The sequence below is a fragment of the Pristis pectinata genome, chromosome 10 (genome assembly GCF_009764475.1).
Source record: "Pristis pectinata isolate sPriPec2 chromosome 10, sPriPec2.1.pri, whole genome shotgun sequence".
In the NCBI taxonomy this organism is placed as follows: domain Eukaryota; kingdom Metazoa; phylum Chordata; class Chondrichthyes; order Rhinopristiformes; family Pristidae; genus Pristis; species Pristis pectinata.
Genome location: NC_067414.1, coordinates 32,519,580 through 32,541,166, shown reverse-complemented (window position 1 = coordinate 32,541,166; position 21,587 = coordinate 32,519,580). Strand labels below are relative to the sequence as shown.

The 21,587-nt window shown below is 41.6% G+C and overlaps 1 protein-coding gene across 1 annotated transcript in view; it reads left to right on the top strand.

Moving 5' to 3' along the window:
* The first annotated feature begins 5,023 nt into the window (after positions 1–5,023).
* LOC127575108 (interleukin-20 receptor subunit alpha-like) overlaps positions 5,024–21,587 on the top strand; it is a 32,786-nt gene continuing 16,222 nt past the window's right edge. The window contains exon 1 of the mRNA XM_052024768.1: positions 5,024–5,167. Coding sequence (XP_051880728.1) covers positions 5,113–5,167 — 55 coding nt within the window. The 5' untranslated portion in view covers positions 5,024–5,112. The remainder of the gene's footprint in view (positions 5,168–21,587) is intronic.

The following is a 21,587-nucleotide window of genomic DNA, read 5'->3' as shown; positions in this document are numbered from 1 at the left end:
CCTGAGAGTTTGGTGAGTGTCAGCAATCATGATATTTACAGCAGTCAGACAATGCAGCCTGTTATGCAGTCAGCTCTCACACACCAATATTGTTATCATGGACTTTTACCCCAATGAGAAGCAACACCAGTACGTGGACCTTTTATCTGGAAAACATTATTTTATTGAACACACCTGCTTATGGTACAGTGAAACACAAGATCAATTTCCATGTAATAGTATAATTATTAATCTGCAACTACCTCATCTTCTTACTAGAGGACGTCGACAATCTGTTTTCAAATGTAAACTTACCATCACAGGTATCAAATTTGAATGAGAATTTGAAAATTAAAGAAAAATCCCTAATCATGATTGCTTTATGACTACAAGACTCTATCACCTGACTGTGAATGATCTCATGGTTCTATTTAGAAGAAAACTGAACATAATTTCTGACAACCTGTTCATCACTCATTAAACATCAGTGAAATTATATTTGCGGGGCATTATCACTCTGCTGTCTGGGGAAACTTCCTTCATTCTGCTTCTGCTTCTTCTTCATAGGCAATCCTTGAGGTTGAACATGACTTACTTCGACTCTAGTTCCATGGGTACTGAAGTAATTGATGAGGCCAACATGGTACACAAAGACTCTGTCACTGATGGGGCAGGAGATGACTGATGGGTCAGGTGGGTAGGTAGTTTGTGAGATGGTGCTCTACTTTCATTGCTTACTCAACTCGAGGTTGTGCCGAATGCACCTTCTCCACTTTGAGCAGTCATGGACCAGGGATCCCCTAGAGTCAATGGGGATGTATGGGAGATGGTACACTTGTTACTTTGTTTTTGCTGGGCTTCCACATGCTCCCAGCAGGGAGACTCAGGATACTCAGTGCCTTCCCAATGCATCTTCCTTATTTTGATCAGTCATTGTCCAGGGATTGCCACAAGTTGGTGAGGCTTGAAACATTTTTTTTCATGGAAGCTTTCTGAATATTCTTGAGGCATTTCTTCAGTCCTCCTGGTAATCTTTTGTTATAATGTTTTAGCAACGTATGCCACACCACAACAATGACCTGTATTTCAGATAAATAGTTTATTGCCTGTAAAGTGCTTTGGGAGATCCAAAGATCATTTACAGTGCTCTATGGGTGTCTTTGCTTCCTTTGATCTCCCATGTCTCATCAAAATCTGATCAGTGTTCTGCCATTTCTAATAAATATTAGGATTCTCCATTCATAGTTGGAGTTCTGACAAGTTGGATTTCCACTGGTCTCTTGCATAACCCAGACTGATTTCCCAAGATCAGGAGTCATTTAAAATGCCTGATGAAGTCCAACCTCAAGAGTGAGCTCCATGTAAGTGGTCAGTGCCACCTCAAAACCACCATCCAGACACTACACATAAGGAGATCACTGCCTACATCCAGCACTTATGTGTGTTCATGTATCATAGGTGAGAGAACCCAAAAGGAAAATCACTCAACAAGATCAATGCATTAAGTCCTCTATCAGTTTTCCGGTTAAATTCTTTCATGTAATAAATATAAACGTTAGAATCAGAGAGCCATACAGCACAGAAACAGGCCCTTCAGCCCACCCTGTCCATGTGGATCAAGTATCTATCAATAGTTACCCTATGTACCAACACTTGGTTCACAGCCTTCTATGACTTGACAATTTAAGTGCTCTTCTACATACTTTTTAAACATTGTGCGAGTGTCTGTCTCCACCATCCCCTCAGGCAAGTTACGCAGTTTGATAGAATTTCTAGGCCAGTGTATGCTGGGTGCAAACTAAAGTCAAAGAAGAATGCAGAAAATGCAATTCTTTAATGTTAACTGGTCATGCTTCTACCTGGGCATTGACATCATTTGTCCAAGGATTATAGGCACACATACCTTTTTTTTGTCCAGAGCTAAATGTAATGTTGTTGCTCCTCTGGCTGCCTTTTTGCAGAATTGCTGATCACTACCCAGCTGTTATCAACATATTTAGATATGCCTTGTTATACAACTTACCTCTCAGATCTCCTTTAAATTTCTCCTCTCTCACCTTAAACCCATTGCCTCTAGTTCTAGGCTCCCATGCCCTGGGAAAAAGATTCTATCTATCCAATCTATGCCCCTCATTATTTTATGAAGCTCTATAAAGTTACCCCTCAGCCTCCCATGTTCCAGTGAGAATAAACCCAGCCTATCCAATCTCTCCTTATAACTACAGCCCTCCATCCCAAGCAACATCCTTGTGAGTCTCTTTCTATTGTTACCATATCCTTCCTGTAGCATGGCAACCAGAACTGTACACAATAGTTAGTTTGTGTGACCTCACCAATGTTTTGCACAACTGCAACATGATGTCCCAACTTTTATACTTAATGCCTTGGCCTGTGAAGGCATGGATACTAAATCATTTTTCACCATCCTATCCACCTATGTCCACACTTTCAGGGAGCTATGGACTTACACCCCAAGGTCTCTTTGTATATCAATGCTCCTAAGGTCTCCCTTCCATTTACACTTGTCTAGGTTAAATTCCACCTGCCACCACTCTGTCCAACTTTCCAGCTGTATTCTGAGATAACATTCTTCACTATCTATGACTCAAACAATTTTCTGCAAACTCATCATACCACCTATATCCTCATGCAAGTCATTTAAACATATTACAAACAACCAAGGTCCCAGCACTGATTCCTGTGGTATACCATATTTTACAGACTTTCAGTTTGAAAAACATCCATCCATCACACTTTGCCTCCTATTACCATGCCAATTTTGAATCTACTTTGCCAACACAGCTCAGATCCCTTGTGCTTTATCCATTCATAGTTTTGGCTCTTTGCTGACTGTCCCACCAATGAAGCGTGTGGTGGTTAGACACAGAAATTATTGAAATAAACTGGCAGGAAAATGCAATCAGTGGAGGTGGGTTAAATGCCCATCATAATCCTCACTCCATCACTCACACATAATCACAAAACTATTAGTACTGACGCCTTACTAGTTATAGTCCAACCACTGATTCACCCTGGCCTGAGGGCCTAGTGCATACTCTCAGTAATAGTTTATTTCAAGAATGTTGTTCTTTTTGTCAAGTGATGCAGTGCAGAGTCCCAATGTGATCTTTTCAGGAGGAGAAATCCCACACTAATGAAACCACCCTTTGTGTGTCATATAACGTGTGATGCTTCCAAAAGCTGCCCATGTCTTGTGTAACTAGCTATGAACACTTTCCATATGGATGACTGTAATAAGAATAAAAGAAATAGAAGGAGTGTTGGCCTTTCAACTGTTTGTACCTGTTTTGCCATTCAATAAGATCCAGGCTGATCAGCTACTTCAGCGCCACTTTGCAGAACTTACCCCAAATCCCCTCATTTTCTTATGATTCAACAACCTCTCGCTCTCTATCTTGACTTTACTCAAGACTGAGTCTCCATGGCCCTTGGGTAATGGATTACCAGGAGTAACTTTCCTCCAGGTACTCACTTCCTTTTTGAAAGACCACTCACTTTTTTGAGACTTCAACTCCTCCTGTAGACACCCTAGAAGAGGGAAACATTATCCCTGCATCTACCCTGGAGTGCCTTGCTTGAATGTTGTTGAAACAATAAAATAATTTCTCATTCTTCTAAACTATAGACAATATAGGCCCAGTCAGCTTAAACATCCTCATAGGGCAGATCCCCTACCTCACTTCAACCATCCTATCCCCCATGTTGGAACCAATCTGGTGAACTTTGCTGCACTCCCTGCAACGCAAGTATATTTTGTGTCTCCATCCTTCTTTAGCTAGAGAGACAAGACTCATACACAAAACTCCAAGTGCCATCTCACAAGGGCCTACATTCCACCAAGACTTCTTTACCCTTGTACTCAAATCCTCTTGCAACTGAAGCCAACATATTATTTGTCTTCCTAATCACATACTGTACCTGCAGTGATTTGCATCTCTTCTCCCAGATCCTTCTGAACACCAAACACTTTTCAATTTCTCTCCATTTATTAAATACTCTTCTTTATTGTTTTTCTACCATGGTGGATAACCTTGCATTTTCACACATCATATTCTATCCAACATATTCACAACCCATGCACTTCACCTGTCAGTATCCCCCACACCCTCTTCACATTGTCCTTACAATTGACACTGCCACCCACTTTTAGACCATCAGCAAATATTGATAAATTACATTCAGCCCCTCATCCAAATTATTGTTATGTTATAGCAGAACAAAGGGGGGAAATTATGTGTAAAACAAAGGAATTCTCCTGTGATGGGATGAGTACAAACTGATAAATGCCCCCCTTAAACCATTTTGACTCATCCTATCATAGACATTCCCTTTGTTCTACATATCCCTTCCCCCACCTTCAATCCTACTGAAAACCTATGTGCACCTCTCTCCATCCCGGTTCTACAGGTCGCAGACTCGAACTGTTTACTGTTTCGCTTTCCAACAATGCTGCCTAACTGAGCTTTTCCAACATTTTCTATTTTCGTTTCAGATTTCCTGCGTCAACGGTTCTTATCTCCCAGCACCGTCGAACTTGTCATTCAAGAAGGGTAGGATAATATGACTACGACCGAAGCAGGTCTGGGTGAGATGAGCCAAGATTATTAATCACATGTACATAGAAACACACCGTGAAATGCATTTTTTGCGTTGAGTCTTCTCGGGGCAACCCTCAAGTGTATAGAAAGTAGCTGCAAAGCATCAATTACTCTGTATTGACCATTTTATTTTTTTTTACTAATTTAGTCTTTAAAAGTAAAGCTACAAGTCCCTAACTCACCAAAGTCCACATTCCCTAGACACTACACTCAGTAGGCACTTGTTTCCAGATCAGGAAGGTACGTCTGTTCCCTGAGGTGCAAGCAGTGGGAGTGTACGTGGATGCACTGTGGTTACACCTCGCTCCTCAGCGTAAGGCACTGCTGAGTTTCATTTTCTCCATCTGCTGAACAACCCACGCTCTCTCTCTCTCTCTCTCTCTCTCGCTCTCTCTCTCTCTCTCTCTCAGCGGGGGTGTGCTCGCTCGGGCTAGGTGCGTGGCGGTAGCAGCCGCTGCCACTGAATACGGTAACATTCAGCAGATGCCCAGTGCATTCGCGCACACAGATTAACATGTTCCGAACAGGGCTTTTCCCCGTGACCTTACTCATTCTTCTGGCTGAAACAGGTAAGACTGAAATGTCAGTTACCCCCCCCCCCCCCCCCCCCCCCCCCCCTGCCCTTATTATTATGTTTGTTTTGGACTTCACTCACGGAATAAGTCAGATTCTCGGTTCGGTAAATACGTTTGGTTGTAACAAAAAAAAAGTTCTGTTGTCGCTGTTGCTACCCGACGGCAACTAGAATGGAATAATGCCATTTGCTTCTAATTGTTCTGTATTATACTGGTGCTTGGACACAATAGTCACGGGGAAGGTGTAGAGCGATTTACCCAATAGGTTGGAAATGAATAAACTGCAGAGACTGGAAATGGAAATATAAATGGAAGATGTGGGAAATGCGGAGCGGGTCAGATAGCATTCCCCACATCTTCCCTTTTCAGTCCAGATTTCCAGCATCCTGCAGTTTGTTGATTTTCATTACCCTGTGCCAACCTGCTTCAGTTGGTCAGCATTATTTCAGTGTCCTGTGAACATTAATTGGATTCTCTTCCTTGCATCTGGTGACTTTGGGGACATCACTAGTTATTGGCTGTGTAAAATCTTTACATATTTTCTTCTGTTCATTAGATTTGAAGAAGTGCTGAGGTTGGGGTTTTGTTTTTGCATTTGCAGAGATTTTTTTCATAGTGTGGTATAATTTTATGTATAATTTATGGATAATTTATAGCCTGTTTTCTGTACCTCCCTGTCTGTGATGCTGCTACAAGCTTTTCATTGTACCTGTACCTCACCTTATTTGTGAACTTGACTTGACAAACCAACAACAACTTGCATTCATAGAGCACCTTTAAAGTAGTAAATCCTTGCAAGATGTTTTACTTGTATATATTAGGTGTACAGGTGTGTGTTAAGTGGCTAATACCATTTATTGCCTGCAAATTACAGACCAGTCTTCCAGAACACTGCCTTAATACACTTTAAAGATCTGTTGGCCTAGTAGTTATTCAGCTTCCAATAAAAGCACATTAAACTGACACCACTTGGGGTGCCAGCTTCAGTGTGTGTGTGTGTGCCCACGACCCCCGCACTCCCTTGCCCCAGAGCAATATTTTATCAGCATGATGAACCCTATGCAATAGAATGGGCCCTGCAAATGAAAACCCTTACAGGAATTTTCCCTTCACTAGTTTTGTCATTGCAGAGCTAGTGGAAGATGTTAGGCCGCAGATTGCTAGAGGGATAGCAATGGAAGGAATGCCAGAGGGTGGAGGGATGCCTATGGAGGATTAGAGTCTGGGGGATATTGTAGGATTGGGTGGGGGTTGGGGGCTGGGCAGAAGAGAGAAGGGTTCAGTAATGTAGTGTTAAAATTACTGGATTAGCAGCCAGAGTTCTGAACTATAGATTTAGAGAATGAAACTGTTTAGAAAAATACATTCCAGAAATCTGAAGTAAAAACAGAAAATGCCAGAAACATTCAGCAGGTCAGGCAGTATCTGAAAAAGAGAAACAGAGTTAATGTTTCAGGTCAGAGATCTTGATCAGACTCTGAGGGCTTCCAGCATTTATTTGCTTTTATATTGATCTGGAAACATGAGTTGGGGAATTTAAATTCATCATTAAATAAATCTGGGATTAAATAAGATCTTTATTAGTCACATGTACATCGAAACACAGTGAAATATATCTTTTGCGTAGAGTGTTCTGGGGGCAGCCCACAAGTGTCGCCACGTTTCCGGCGCCAACATAGCATGCCCACAACTTCTTAACTCGTACATCTTTGGAATGTGGGAGGAAACCCACGCAGACACAGGGAGAACGTACAAACTCCTTACGGACATTGGCCAGAATTGAACGCATCTCAACATCACAAAACCACTGGATTGTTGTAAAAATCCATCTGAATTCACTAATGACCTCAAGGAAGGAAAAAATGCTGTCCTTTCTGGTCTGACTTATTTCAGACTCCTGACCCACCAGTGTGGTTGTCTCGCTGCTGGCGTCTCCATTGAAGGCAATCACTAGTGGCAGTGCCAGCAATGCCCACATTTCAACTGTTTAAAGCCAGCTTTTGAAACTCCGTGCTTTGTGCATAAATGGCTCAGACAGGTTTAGAAATCATATTTTAGATCAAATTCCCTCCTGCCATGCAAAAAAATTGTGTAACAAAAAAATTTAAGCTAATATTCTTTGTTTCCTCCATCCATGTGAAAGTTAAAATCTCATGCGTTAACCACCGTTTTCTACAGCTACACATCCCATGACCACATCATTACTAAAAGAAGTTCAGGTCGAAACTCCTGCCAGAGGTTTGGCTCCTTTAATGCTTCTACACACTTTCCCTGGAATTGCTTTTATCAGTTTCTATAATTCTTTCATCAATATTGCTGTTTCTCCTCTATTCCCAGTTCTTCTGTCTTTAGAAAAATCTTATAGCCTGAGACATTTATTTCCTAATCATGCCCACTATGAAATAGTTATCACACCATTGCCTTTATTTACCTGTAATTGCATTTTGAACTCACTTTATTACTTAGGCTACGTGCATTCGGTCAAAACTCTTTCTTAACCAGCTGCCCTGACTTTGCTCATATACCTTCATAGGTTTTTCTCATACCTTTTGTTGCTGATCATCAGTACATTATGTTATAGGTTCATTACTTTTTCACTTTTGTAGGTACTTTATCTTCCTGTCACTTTTTTTGTATGAAGTATATCAATTTTTGTACTGTAACCTTTGCTGCCAGTTCTTATCTTTATCTGTTATGACACTCCCATACTGACACGTCTATCCATGGCCTCCTCTATTGCCACATCAAGGCCAGACTCAAGTTGGAGGAACAACACCTCGTATTCCGCCTTGGGAGTCTCCAACCTGATGGCCTCAGCATCAATTTCTCTAACTTCCAGTACCCCCACCCCCTTGTCTTCCCTTATTCCTGTGGCTACCTTCCCTCACCTTGATGACCTGCCCATCTCCTCCATCCTTTATTCCATGGTCCACTGCCCTCTCCTATCGGATTCCTTCTTCTTCAGCCCAATGCCGCTTCTATTCATCACCTCTGAGCTTATTACATCTTCTCCCCCTTCCCCTGGACTTGCCTATCATCTGAACTCACCTATCCCCTGCCTGCATGTACTCCTCCCCCCTTATTCTGGATTCTGCCCTCTTCCTTTCCAGTCCTGATGAAGGGTCTCAGCCCGAGTCGTCGACTGTTTGTTTCCCTCCATAGATGCTGCCTGGCCTGCTGAGTTCCTCCAGCACTTTTTGTGTATTGCTCCAGGTTCCAGCATCTGCAGAATTTTTTGTGTTTCTGTTATGAATATTCCTCCTTTCTTCTTTGGTTGACTTACAAGGTGGAGGATGACTTGCTTCCACCCCATCTTTGGCAGAATCTGTAGGTTCCCCTTTGGCTAACAAGGGGATTGTGAAACCTACAAACTCTACCACAGGTAGGGTAGGAGGTCCTTAATGGAATGGGCAGATGGGTAGTTTGCTGGATGGTGTGTGTCTCTCTCTTATTTTATGCTGCATTTTTACATACTCCTGTCAGATGGACTTTCAATGCTATCTTGAGTGCTCCTTTTCTATTTACAGTGACTATGGGCCAGGGATTTTCATGAGTTGAAGAAGTTACACTTTTTCATGAATGGTTTGAGAACATCCTTGAATTGTTTCCACTCTCCGCCTGATAACCTATTGTAGTGGCAGATCTTGGACTAAAGTGTCTGCCTTGGATACCTGACAAAGAACACAGTCTGTGTCATTGAAGTCATCTGAATGTAATTAGGGCCTCAATGCTGACCTAGGAGTGCAGAATGACATTGGTTTGCTTATCCTGCCAGTACGTTTGGAGGATTTTGCAGAGACAGCATTGTGGTTTCTCTACAGTGCCTTGAAGTCCCTGATATAGGTAATTCATGACCTAAAAGCATACAGGACAGCAGTGATCATTATTGCCCACTAAACCATGGGTTTTATACAGGATTTGAGATCTTGATTTTCTATCATAGACAACCAAAGCCAACAATGGAGTACTGAAGGTGATGGTGATGTTCATCATCAATGAAATCTTAGCTATTATTTTGGATTAAAACACTTCCCAATGCACAAAGACTCATACGATCGAGGAATTTCTTCTCCCAGGGTTGGGAATCTCTGTATTTCTTTACCCAAACAATCTACGAATCCTGAGTCATTCTGTGAAGCCTCAATGATCAAGCCTGGGGCCTCAGTTTTATATTAATGGCATGGATGAAAGGAAGGTGTGTAATATATCCAGGTTTATAAATAAAAATGGCAAAATAAATTCTAAGGAAGACAAAATGTTTACAAAAGGATGCTGACAGGTTAAATAACTGAGCAAAGAAAGCAAATGAAGTTTAATGAGGGAGATCCAGAAGTGTTGGTGTTCAGTGAGAATTTGGCTTGCAGACCCAACAAGTAATTAAAGAGGCAAGTAGAATGTCATCCTGTAAAGGGAATGGAATACAAGAGTGCAGTGCCTTAGTGGGACTATGCCTGGGGTACTGTGAGGAAATTTGTATGTAAGGAATGTTATACTTATTTTGGATGTGATACAGCAAAGGTTCACTGAATTGATTCCTGGGATGACAGTGTCCTCTTAGGAAAGGTTTAGAAGAATGGGCCTGTACCGTCTGGGGTTCAGATAGAGGTGTTTTCGTGGAAGAATGAGGGAATGAGAGGGTAGATGCAGTGAAGACACTTCTCCTGGTGAAGGGCAGGCACAGTAGTGTAGCGGTCACCATAATGCTTTACAGTGCCAGCAACCCAGGTTCCATTCCAGCCACTGTAAGGAGTTTGTACATTCTCCATGTCTGCATGGGTTTCATCCAGGTGCTCTGGTTTCCTCCCACATTCCAAAAGACACACAGGTTAGGAAGTCATGGGCATGCTATGTTGGCACCAGAAGCATGACAACACTTGCAGGCTGCCCCCAGAACACTCCACGCAAAAGATGCATTTCACTGTGTTTTGATGTACATGACTAATAAAGATCTTATCTGAAAGGCTAAAGAACCAGGGAGCATATCACAGCCTCAAGACCTTTGAGATTGAGAATTTTTTTTTCCCCCTCAGGTTTGTAAATCTGTGGATCATGAGTCAGTAAGTATAATCAAGACAAAACTTTTGGAATTAAGGATAGGGAAATAGAATAGGAAAATAAGGTTGAACATGAAGGTTTGATTGGCTGTGGCCTTATTGACTGGCATGGCAAGTTCAATGTACTGTATGGTCCACCGCAGCTCCCACTTCATATTTTGAGAACAATGGGTGAGGGGTGAACTGTGTTATAGCACAGGCAGCAGAGATTCAGATGAGTTGAAGTTTATCAAGGGTGTAAAGTGAAAGGCTTCCATTAGAAGAGTAAAATAAAATTAAAACAATGCTTGTTCAGGTGTGATATTATGGACCCATGTCTACCTGCTTCTGAGCATGTGGCAGATCCTACTCTGTAGAAAATTCTCATTTTGAGCTATTCAATTGAAAGTATAAGAGTTTTCTATAGATTCCTGGGCAATATTTATCACTGAACTCACATCATTAAAATGGAGCAGATGGTTCTTTATAGAGAAAGTTAACATTACAGAACCGATGAAAGGTCAAGAATCTCTCCGTAGATACCAAGTATTCTCAACACTAATTTTAGATTTGCATTGTCTGCAGTATTTTTTTTTCTGGTCATTATCTCAGTGATTGAGAGGCCTTGTGCACAAATTAGCTGCCGTTTCCTATAGTACAGCAGTGCCTATGCTTCAGAAATACTTCATTCAATATCATTTACTTGAGCCCATGAAAGATGTTTTATATAGCACTTAGAAGGTAGTAGAAACACTCAGCAAGTCAGACAACATGAGGAAATAAGCAGTTGATGTTTTAGAATGATAGTTTTTTCAGAACTAGTTCATCAATCTAAAATATTAGCTCCAACTGGCTGGCTATTTGTAGAATTCTTCTGTTTTTATTTCAGACTCCCAGGATTGTTGGTATTTTGCTTTATAAATGTAAGTTTCTTGTTCAGCTTAATTAACTTTCTCATGCTTAAGTCAACAAGCTGTTTAGCTTTTGCATTTATAAATGCAAAAGCTAAACAAGTCCTAACTATCAAAGATGTCCTGATGAAGGGTTTCAACCCAAAACATCAACTGTTTATCTCCCTACATAGATGCTGCTTAACCTGCTGAGTTCCTCCAGCATTGTATGTATTGTATTGGGGATGATACACCTTTAAAGAATGAGGTCAAACTAGTTTACCAAATACAGTTAGCAATGGAGCAATGAATGGAATTCAAATGAAGTCAAAGTCAAAAAATAAATAGTAAAATTGTGGAACAAGCTAAAGATATTAAGATGAATAAACTCACTCAAAAGGTGAGAAACTATTGCAATAATTTCAAGTGCTACTGAATACAAGGAGGTCAGACTTGTATCCCACAATTGTTTAATCTCAGACTTAAGACTTTACATGCATCTGAATTCAAGAAACTTTATGGAGGCTCTTTGTTAAGGGAGTCATTAACCTACCTCAACCTCACTGCATACATTGCTCAGCAAATTGAAAAAAACTAGGATATACACCTGCTACCAGAGGCTACTGCCATATCAGCTTGTATGAGGTGCTTAGATCTCCACTTAGAAAATGAGTAATGTAAGTGGAAAACAGAATCTTATTTTAATGTAGGTCATAACAAGTCATAGCACAGGAGGCCATTCAATCCATTGTGTCCACATTGTGCAAAAAAAGTGGACTTTAAGTCAAACCACTTTCTAGATGTCTCCTGAACATTACCTTTGTTTCAACAAACGTAATCTGCTGGAGGAACTCAGCAGGTTGAGCAGCAACTGTGGGGAAGGAATTGTCAACATTTCAGGTCAAAACCCTGCATCAGCACTGGATTACCTGTTTCTCTTTCTAAGGCTGTTATGAAGTCTGGAGCTGAGTGGTTCTACTAAACCCCAAACTAAACATCAGTGAATAGGTTTGTTGAAAGTACTGCTTAATAGCACTGTCAATGATAATCACTGTGCTGACAATTGGAAAGCTGGTGGGACAGTAATTAGTCGAATCAATTTGTCCTGCTATTTGTGAGCAGGATATGCCAAGTCAATTTGCCACAGTATTGGGGAGACACTTTTGTAGCTGGAACAGCTTGGCTAGTGTCTTAGTGCCTCTCTCATTCACTCTCCAAGACACTTAAAGTAGATGTACTTTGAACTATTAACAATGATTGGTGAAAGACTTACTGTCTGACAGCAAACTGTCAACAGATTGACTGAAGTTTTCTGTGGTAGATAGCTACAGTGCAGAGAGCAGATAGTCACATGATATAATCCTCAATAAGATGACAGCATTTAAGCAGCAATTATCCACAAACTGATATTACAGAGTATGTTACATACCTCCTTGAATGATGGAAGAAAATACAAGTATCCAAATAATTGTCAACCTCTGTATTACAAAGTCCAAGATACTTGCTTCAATGGACTGTATAATAATCTGGCCCTAGTTGGTTTCAAGGATCTGTTGTCTAGCTGTGGCATTCTTGTTCAACAGGTTTAAGGTGCATTCTCCTCTCTCCATAGCTGTTTCAGTCAAGCAAGTCCCTTTGGTGGTCTTCCTGATGTAATGTATTCCTTCAATAAGGGACATACCTTGTTGATACCTCGTGATCTGGGATGTGGTGTGTCAAGTCACCACTACATTCTGGTCAGTCTGCCATCAGTCTAATGTAGTCTGTATCCTTATTGCATCTCCCAACTAACAGCAATAGAAGGTCTTTGGCATCTCCATTGTAGAGGTGTGCCTTTTTTTTGGCCACCTCCATTTGTCCTATTTTTTGGTACTTATAGCTCTAACAGAAGCAGAGTTCTGTTTCCTTCTTTCACAAGTCTCAGGACAGCTCATCATCCTTCTGGTTGAGAAATTGCAGAAGGTTAGAATGCTCCAACTTAACTAGTTCAGGCAGATCCTCATCCTTCCCCACAGTGTTGTCTGCCTTTCCACTTATCCTGCAGAGTGATTTGATCTTGTCTGGTGACCAAACTGTCAAGCCTTTGAGAACCTCAGAGTTTCCCACTGAAGTGGGGCCCCATTATCTGTGATCAGCACCTCAGACTATCGATGTGTTTTCTAAGAAGTCCATCTCCCAGAAATTTGGAAAATAATCAGTTCTTACCAGATCCACTTGCCCACCTGACCTGACTTTTGCCTAGGGTCTGTCTGGGTTGATGAGAATGAAGCATTTATTTCAATTGGCTGCTTTCTAGTCATCAGAAAGGTAGCAAGTCTCTGCAACTGGTCCCATTTCATCCCTGGCCAGTAAGTACTGTATCTTGTTCTGCAGAAGCAACCATTCATTCCAGATGTGAGGAGTGAACATGTTATATTGTTATTCCTTCATAGTGTCTGTAGGCTTTGCAATGTCCAGTGCTCTCAGTATTTCTTGATGTCCCATGGAGTGAATCTAATTGGCTGAAAACTGACCTGTATTGGTGAGAACTTGAGGCCAATCCGCTCAGCACCCCTAAGAGGTGTTGCAAATTCAACCTCTTCCTTGGGAGAGGTGTGTTGCATCTTCCTTCACTGAGGTTAGGAATGCATTTGAAGCCTCCTCTTCCCATTAGGTTTAATTTATCCACAAATGGATGTGGGGAGACTGCAGAGCTTTGACCTGATCCCTTGGCTGCGCCATTGCTTAGCTCCATTACATCCTGCTTTTGCTGTTTAGTTGCAGCTTTACCCAATTGGCACCTATTTTTTGGTACAGCTGGTACTGCTCCAGCCATATCCTTCTCCACCCACTGTTGCACTGGGATTGGTCCCCTTGCTTTCTCATTGACAGTTGGAAGGACCTGCCAGGCCCCGACTTCAAATTGCTGTGAAATAAAATTTGCAACTATGACAATCCCCATATATTTGAGGACTTTGGAATATTGGCTAGGTTACAAGTGAAGTTGCCATGTGCTAATCTAGGTGTCATATGATCTATCAATTTATAGAATATTACAGCACAGTGCCTTCAGCCCACAATGTTGTACTGACATTTTATCCTGCTCTAGTAGCTATTTAGAGCTTCCCTCTCATCCATTTGGCTAAGAGTCTCTTAAGTGTCCCTAATGTATCGGCCCTCAACTTCTGCTGGCAGTGCATTCCCCACACCCACCACTAAAAACTTACACCTTTGACATTCCCCTTATACCTGCCTCCAATCACCTTAAAATTATGCCCCCTCGTGTTAGCCATTTTCACTCTGGGAAAAAGGAGAGAGGTGACTTGATAGATGATAAAGGCATGGATCAAGTAGACAGTCAGACCTTTTTCCAAGGTGAAAATTGCTAACATGAGGGGGCATAATTTAAGGTGATTGGGGGAAGATACAAGGAGGGGGGGGGCAGAGATGTCAGAGGCAAGTTTTTTTTTTTAAAAAGGTGGTGGGTGCTTGGAACACACTGCCAGCAGAAGTTGTGGGGGACAGATACATTAGGGACATTTAAGAGACTCCTTGACAGAGACATGAATGATAGAAAAATAGGGGGCAGTTTGGGAGGGAAGTTAGATAGATCTTAGAGCAGGATAAAGTATCAGCACAACCTTGTGGACTGAAGGGCCTGTGCTGTGACATTCTATGTTCTAGTATGTACCACACCACCTGGCTGTTCACTCTTCCCCTTCAGAATGCTGTGGGCCCAATCCAAGACATCTGACCCTGGCACCTAAGAGGCAATATACCATCCAGGAGTCTTTCACATCCACAGAATCTCTTGTTTGGCCCCCCCCCCCCCTTACCAATGGAATCCCCTATCACTACCACTCTCCTCTTCCCCCCCCCCCCCCCCCCCCCAACCACATGATCAGGCTCAGTGCTAGAGACCTGGTCACTGCAGCTTTCCCCTGGCAGGTCATCTTCCCCCACAGTATCCAAAGTATTACACTTGTTATTGAGGGGAACAGCCACAGGGGTACTCTGCACTACCTGCCTATTCTCCATCCTTCTCCTGACAGTCACCCAGCTACCTGCATCCTGCAGCTTAGGAGTGACTACCTCCCTCTGGCTCTTGTCTATGAACTACTCATTCTCCCATTGGAGCTGAAGGTCATCCAGCTGCAGCTCGTGTCCTAACACAGTCTATAAGGAGCTGCAGCTGGATGCACCTCATAGAGATGTAGCTATCAGGGAAACTGGATGTCTCCCAGAACTCCCACATCTCACAAGCTGAACACACCACTGACCCTGAAGCCATTCTCACTACTCTGGCCTGGCACTAAAGCAAACACTGAAGCAAAAAAGAAACTTACCATCCCCTCTTCTCACCAAAGCCTCAAACTCCACTCCAACACTGGTCCACTCCACTTATACCTACCTTCCTTTTATTTGCTGCTGTTAATCAGCCAATCAACTGGTAACAATTTGCAAATGTGCCTCGTTTAGACTCTTTCAGGTTGAAACTCACAGGCTCAGGCACAGAGACTCACCTCTTTTCAAAGGTCCCGCTCCAAATCTGGCTCCAACTCCCGACTCTGCAAAGTGAAACTCTTTATTTTGATTGAATATTGAGGCTTGATGACATGCTGCCATTTCGCCTCATAGTCAATAACACTGCTGTAGTCCAATGTCAACCTGAAAAATATTATCATAGAATCATAGAAATATGCTCTTACAGCCCATCTCGTCCATGTGACTATGATGCCTATCTATGCTATCCCCATTGGCCTGCATTATGCCAGTATCCCTCTCTGCTTTTCCTATCCAAGTGCCTGTCCAAATGCCTTTTAATTCTGATTCCAGGCAACATACAGGTGAATATCTTCGGCATTCTCTCTATTGTTAGAACATCCTTTCGGTAGTGTGACAACCAGAACTGTATGCAATACTTCAAATGTGGTCTAAACACAATTCTAATACTCAATGCCTTGATTTATGAAAGCTAGCATACCAGATAGCTCTTTTACTGCCCTCTCCACCTACGTTGCCATTTTTCGGGAGCTATGGATATGCACCCCAAGGTCTCTCTCTACTCTCTCTACCACAGGCACGGTAGTGTAGCGTTTAGCATAACTCTATCACAGCGCCAGCGACCCAGATTCAATTCCGGCCACATTCTCCCTGTCCTCCGGGTGCTCCGGTTTCCTCCCACATTCCAAAGACGTACGGGTAGGAAGTTGTGGGCATGCTATGTTGGCGTCGGAAACGTGGCGACACTTGCAGACTGCCCCCAGAACACTCTACGCAAAAGATGCATTTCACTGCGTGTTTCGATGTACGTGTGACTAATAAAGATATCTTATCAATGCATCTAAGGTCTCTCCCATTTACTCTATAAGTCTTACCAGAACTTGACCTCCAAAAGTGCATTACCTCACACTTGTCTGGATTAAACTCCATTCAACTTTCCAGCTGATCTATGTCCTGCTGTATCCTTTGACAACCTCCTTTGCTATCTACAACTTCACCAATTTTCATGTCATCTGCAAACTTACTTATCATATCTACCTTTGATTCAAGTTGTTTACATGTATTACAAACAACAAAGGGCTGCAGTACACCAATACCCTCTGCCTCCTATTGCCAAGCCAACTTTGGATCCAGTTTGCCAACGCACCTCAGATCCATTGTGCCTTAATCTTCTGGACCAGCCTACCACGGGAGCTTGTCAAAAGCATTCCTAAAGTCCTTATAAACCACGTCTGCTACTGAGAGCATACCACTGGGGTAACTAAGAGCATTTTGGGAAATAAAATGCAAGAGGATGGTATATAATGAATGGAGGGACCATTGAGAGCAGTGATGTACAGGGGATCTTGGCGTGCTAGCCCATAGCACCCTGAAAGTGACAATTCAAGTGGATAGGGTAGTAAAGAAGGCATACAACTTGCCTCATTCATCAGGCCATTGAGTATAAAATTTGGGAAGTCATACTGCAGCTATATAACACTTGGTTAGACCACCTTTAGAATATTGTGTGTAGTTCTGGCTACCACACTATAGGAAGAATGTGGAGGTTTTAACCAGGATGTTGCCTGGATTGGAGTGCTTTAGCCATAAGGAGAGGTTGGACAAACTTGGACTGTTTTCTCTGGAAAGTTGGGCTCTGATACCTGATAGAAGGTTATAAAATTCTGAGAGGCATAGATAGGATAGATAGTCAGTGTCTTTATCCCAGGGTGTAAATGTCAAATACCAGGGGGCATAGGTTAAAGGTGAGAGGAGGAAAGTTTAAAGAAGCTGTGTGAAGCAAGTTTTTTTAAACAGAAAGTGGTAGGTGCCTGGAACACGTTGACAGGGGAGTTGGTAGAAGCAGATATGACAGCAACATTCGAGGCAGTTACACAGACACATGAACAGGCAGGGAACCAAGGTTACAGACCACGTGGAGACAGATGGGATTAATTTAATTTGGCATCCTGGTCTGCACAGACATGATGGACCAAAGGGCCTGTTCCTGTGCTGTACTTTTCTATGTTTCTATGTTTCTATGTTCTATTGAATTAGGTGTTGAAGGGAACCCTGAGATAGGGTTTTATATACTATTTTAGATATTTATCACTGTTCTTTTTGTTGCACTGATATGAGCTGGTGAGAAACAGTATTTCATTTCTTTTGTGTATGTAAATACTCAGAGAAATGACAATAAAGCAAATCTTGAATCTTGAATCTCTTGAATCTAGGTCTGGCTGGAGAAGAGTGGTGAGAGCTGAAATGCAGGAAAGTGAGCAGGTGCCTTTGAGAGTCCTGTCAACTATTGTAGAGCAGAATCCACTGTTAAGGAGAAAGAAAGACATCTTGGAAACACTGGCAAGGAAAGATATGAGAACAAATATGATAGAACCTGAGGGACTAGGGAGATGGAAGGGTGTCTGTGAGTAGGAATAGGTGCAGTCAAGGTGGTTGTGTGAGTGTAATGGATATTGGTGTCTCTCCGGTTCTGATGTAAAGTCATCTATCTGTAGCATTAACTCAGTTTTTAATCTTACCGCAGATGCGGCCTAATCTGCTGGGTATTTCCAGCATTCTCTTTTGTTTCAGATTTCCAACATCTGCAGTGTTCTGCATCTCTCAGTTCCAGCTTTGTTTGTTTTCTCTCTATTGTCCTCTTTCACCTTCTCCTATTTAGTCTTCCCTCAGGCAGATCATCTGTGAGTGACGAATACTCATCACTCAGTCTCAGATGGCACCAATAGCATTCACCTGGACAACCTCAGTCTCCACCCTGTCACAAACATTCTCACTGATCTCTCCAACCTGTTCCCTCCACCCTGTCACCACAATTCAAGTACACTTGTTTTCTCACTTTCTAGTTCTGATAAAAGGTCATCAGCCTGAAAGGCTAACTCTGTTTCTCACTCCACAGATGCTGTACAACCCACTGAGAATCACCAGCATTTTCTGTTCTGTCATCAGTAAAGCCTACCTCAAACTTTACAACACTTCCAGCACAGATTTAAATCTTTGTAATGAGCAGGGAATATATGAACATGGACAAATAGTTATATAACAAGTAGCAAGGTATTTCAAACAAAACAGCAACAACTAGATTTCCCAGATATTACACCTCCATATGCTTGTTCACTAAGTGTCTCAATGATAGAGACACTATTTCTTTATGAAGATCCGAGGATTTTTTCTGATGTCCTGACCAACAATTATACCATAACTTAATAAAAACAGATTATAACTTAATGCCTCATGATTCTGACTAGTGTCCTTGATGATTACAATATCTGCAATGTTTCCCTACATAACCACATTGCAATACCTTAACTGGCTAAAAAAAAACCATTGAAGTGTTGTGAAAGAGCTTTGTAAACTGAAGTTGGCACTGAAGTACTTGCAGGAGCCCTGGGGGCACCAGAGGCATTGTATGATGCATTTTTTTCTTTCATTGCTAGCTAACGACATTTTTTTGCTCATCCTTCCAGCAATCACCAAATTCAAAATTAAATGCTCTTGACTTGACGTAAAATGTCATTGCATTGAAGCAGGTTTTCTTGTTGTTAAGCCTGGGTGTGCTGATCACCTGCATGTGGCTCATTTTAGAAAATTGGATGAATGTCATACACTGTGAGAGACGCCCCCTAAATTTTAGTCCATTCATTTAAATCATTTGGTAATTAGACTGGCTCCATTACTTCTGCACAATTCTCTCCCCCCCCCACATCGAGCTCCCCCCACCTCCATCCCCGGCACCTACTTTACATCCACACACTCTATGTAGTTAATCCTATACACCCAGACCCAGTTATGCAAAGCACTGTCACAATAACTTCTCCACATTTTACTTTTGGACTATATCATTGTCTGAACTTTCAGAACAAGTTCATTTTAATGCTCTGAACTTTATGTAAAGATTTAACCTCCAGTCACTGAAAGAATGACTGGTACCTGGAACGCAGTGCCTGAGTGGGTGCTGGAGGCAGAGATTCTCACAACAGTTAAGATATATCAAGACAAGCGCGTGCATCACCAGGGCAGAGAAGGCAATGATCCAAGAACTGGAAAATGGGATTAGTATAGATGGGTTCTCCATAATCAGCATGGACATGGTGGGTTGAAGGGCCTGTTTCTCTCTTGTATAATGTGGAAGGGTAGGTCTATCATTCATTTTGGAGTAATAATTAGCCATCTCATTGAGGTATGAGGTTTGACATGAATCCGGGGAGGTACAAGAGGAATGCAGGTGAACTTGTATCCATTGATTATCTGTAATATTTTTGTTAACTGATTTGAAAGGATAATCCCAAAATATACTGAAGAGGATGCATGCAATGACATAGTTTTACCAAGCAGCATATATACAATGATGGGAAAAAGAGTCAGATCTAGCCTTTTGTGGATAGATTTTCATCACTCTTAATTTTGTTCTTCTATCCAATACTATCTACAGCTGAGGGAGTATTTGTGTTGCATGATCCCAAGCCATCATCAATCCGCATTGTGTTCTGTAACTAATGTAACAATTCAAAAGATATCGGGGATCATTTTTGACTTACAGTTTGTACCTAAAACTGGTGTTATGGACAAGGCAATCTGGATTGAAACTTTCCAAGTTTCCTGTTCATTATATATATATATATCTGTGTGTGTGTGTGTGTGTGTGTGTGTGTGTGTGTGTGTGTGTGTGTGTGTGTGTATATAGCAACATGGTGAAAGTGACCCTGACTGTACTCCTTGCATTCTCTGCAGCAGATAACATTATTCACTGCACAACTTAGCTCTTTGTTGCTGCAAATGCATTAACAGCAAGTCATTCTCTGCACATTCATGTGCCTATCTAAGAGCCTCTTAAACACCTCTATCATATCTGCCTCCACCACCACCCCTGGCAACACATTCCAGGCACCTACCACTCTCTGTGTAAAATGAAATACTTTTCTCCGGTATTTCATCTAAATGTCCATTAACCTTGCGTGAATCCACAACAACACATTTCAAAGGGGACTTCTGACATAAACAGTGTACTTACTGTTTGTTTGCTTGTTACCTTAGTTACTGCTACTTTCACCAATTTGAGTCAGGAAGTTCTGAATACAAGTCCAACTTCCAGAGATTTAAGTACATTTTTGAGCAGGTGCTACCCTATCAAAAGTGCTATCTTTCACATGAGGTATTAAAACTTAACCCATGTGGTCACTTAGGTGGATTTAAAAGATCTCGTAGCACCATTTTGAAGAAGAGGGCAGTGAATCCTGTCACCCGGTTAAAAATTATCCCTCAATCACGATGACTAAAATCAGATTTATCTGGTCACTTAAACATTGTTATTTATGCAAACTGACTGCTTTATATCTAACATTGCAACAGTGGTGACTTAACTATTATTACATTGATTATAAAGCACTTTTGGACTTCCTGAAGTGGGCATGAAAGCCCATTAATTAACTAAAGTCTGTCCATTTGTCTTTTTCTTTTTCTTTCTTTAATTCAAAATGTGACACAATAAATAGTATCACTTTCCCACCATGCCTTTGTTACATAAGACAGCTTTTATGCCGTGTCCCAAGGATGTAAAATAGACAATGGTAATGCCTCATAAGTTCATCTGGTAGCTGAAAGCAAGAAAATTGAAGTCTGAGACACAGCTAGCAACAGAAGGTGACATGCATTCAGTGTCTCAGATAGCCACAAGAACCACAAATAATATGCTTTGCTGCTGAGAGACAAAACCACAATGGAACAAAAATTATGCACGATGGAAAATTCCTAACCAATATAAACAGAGAAAACGTGCAGGCTTTGTAAATGGTATGTTCTGTAATTTATATGTTTGCCTTTTGAAATGTTGGTCTACTAAGTATACATTTTAACTCTTCCAAAAGACAGTATATTTAAATTTCTTTTTATGGGCTATTTGCCTAGAAATTGGATTGTCTCATACGGCACAATTCAATTACACAGAGAAGTAAAGCTGTGGAAAATTGAGGACTTACTGTGCATTGTGAAAAGTCTACATATTTCCTTCTGGGT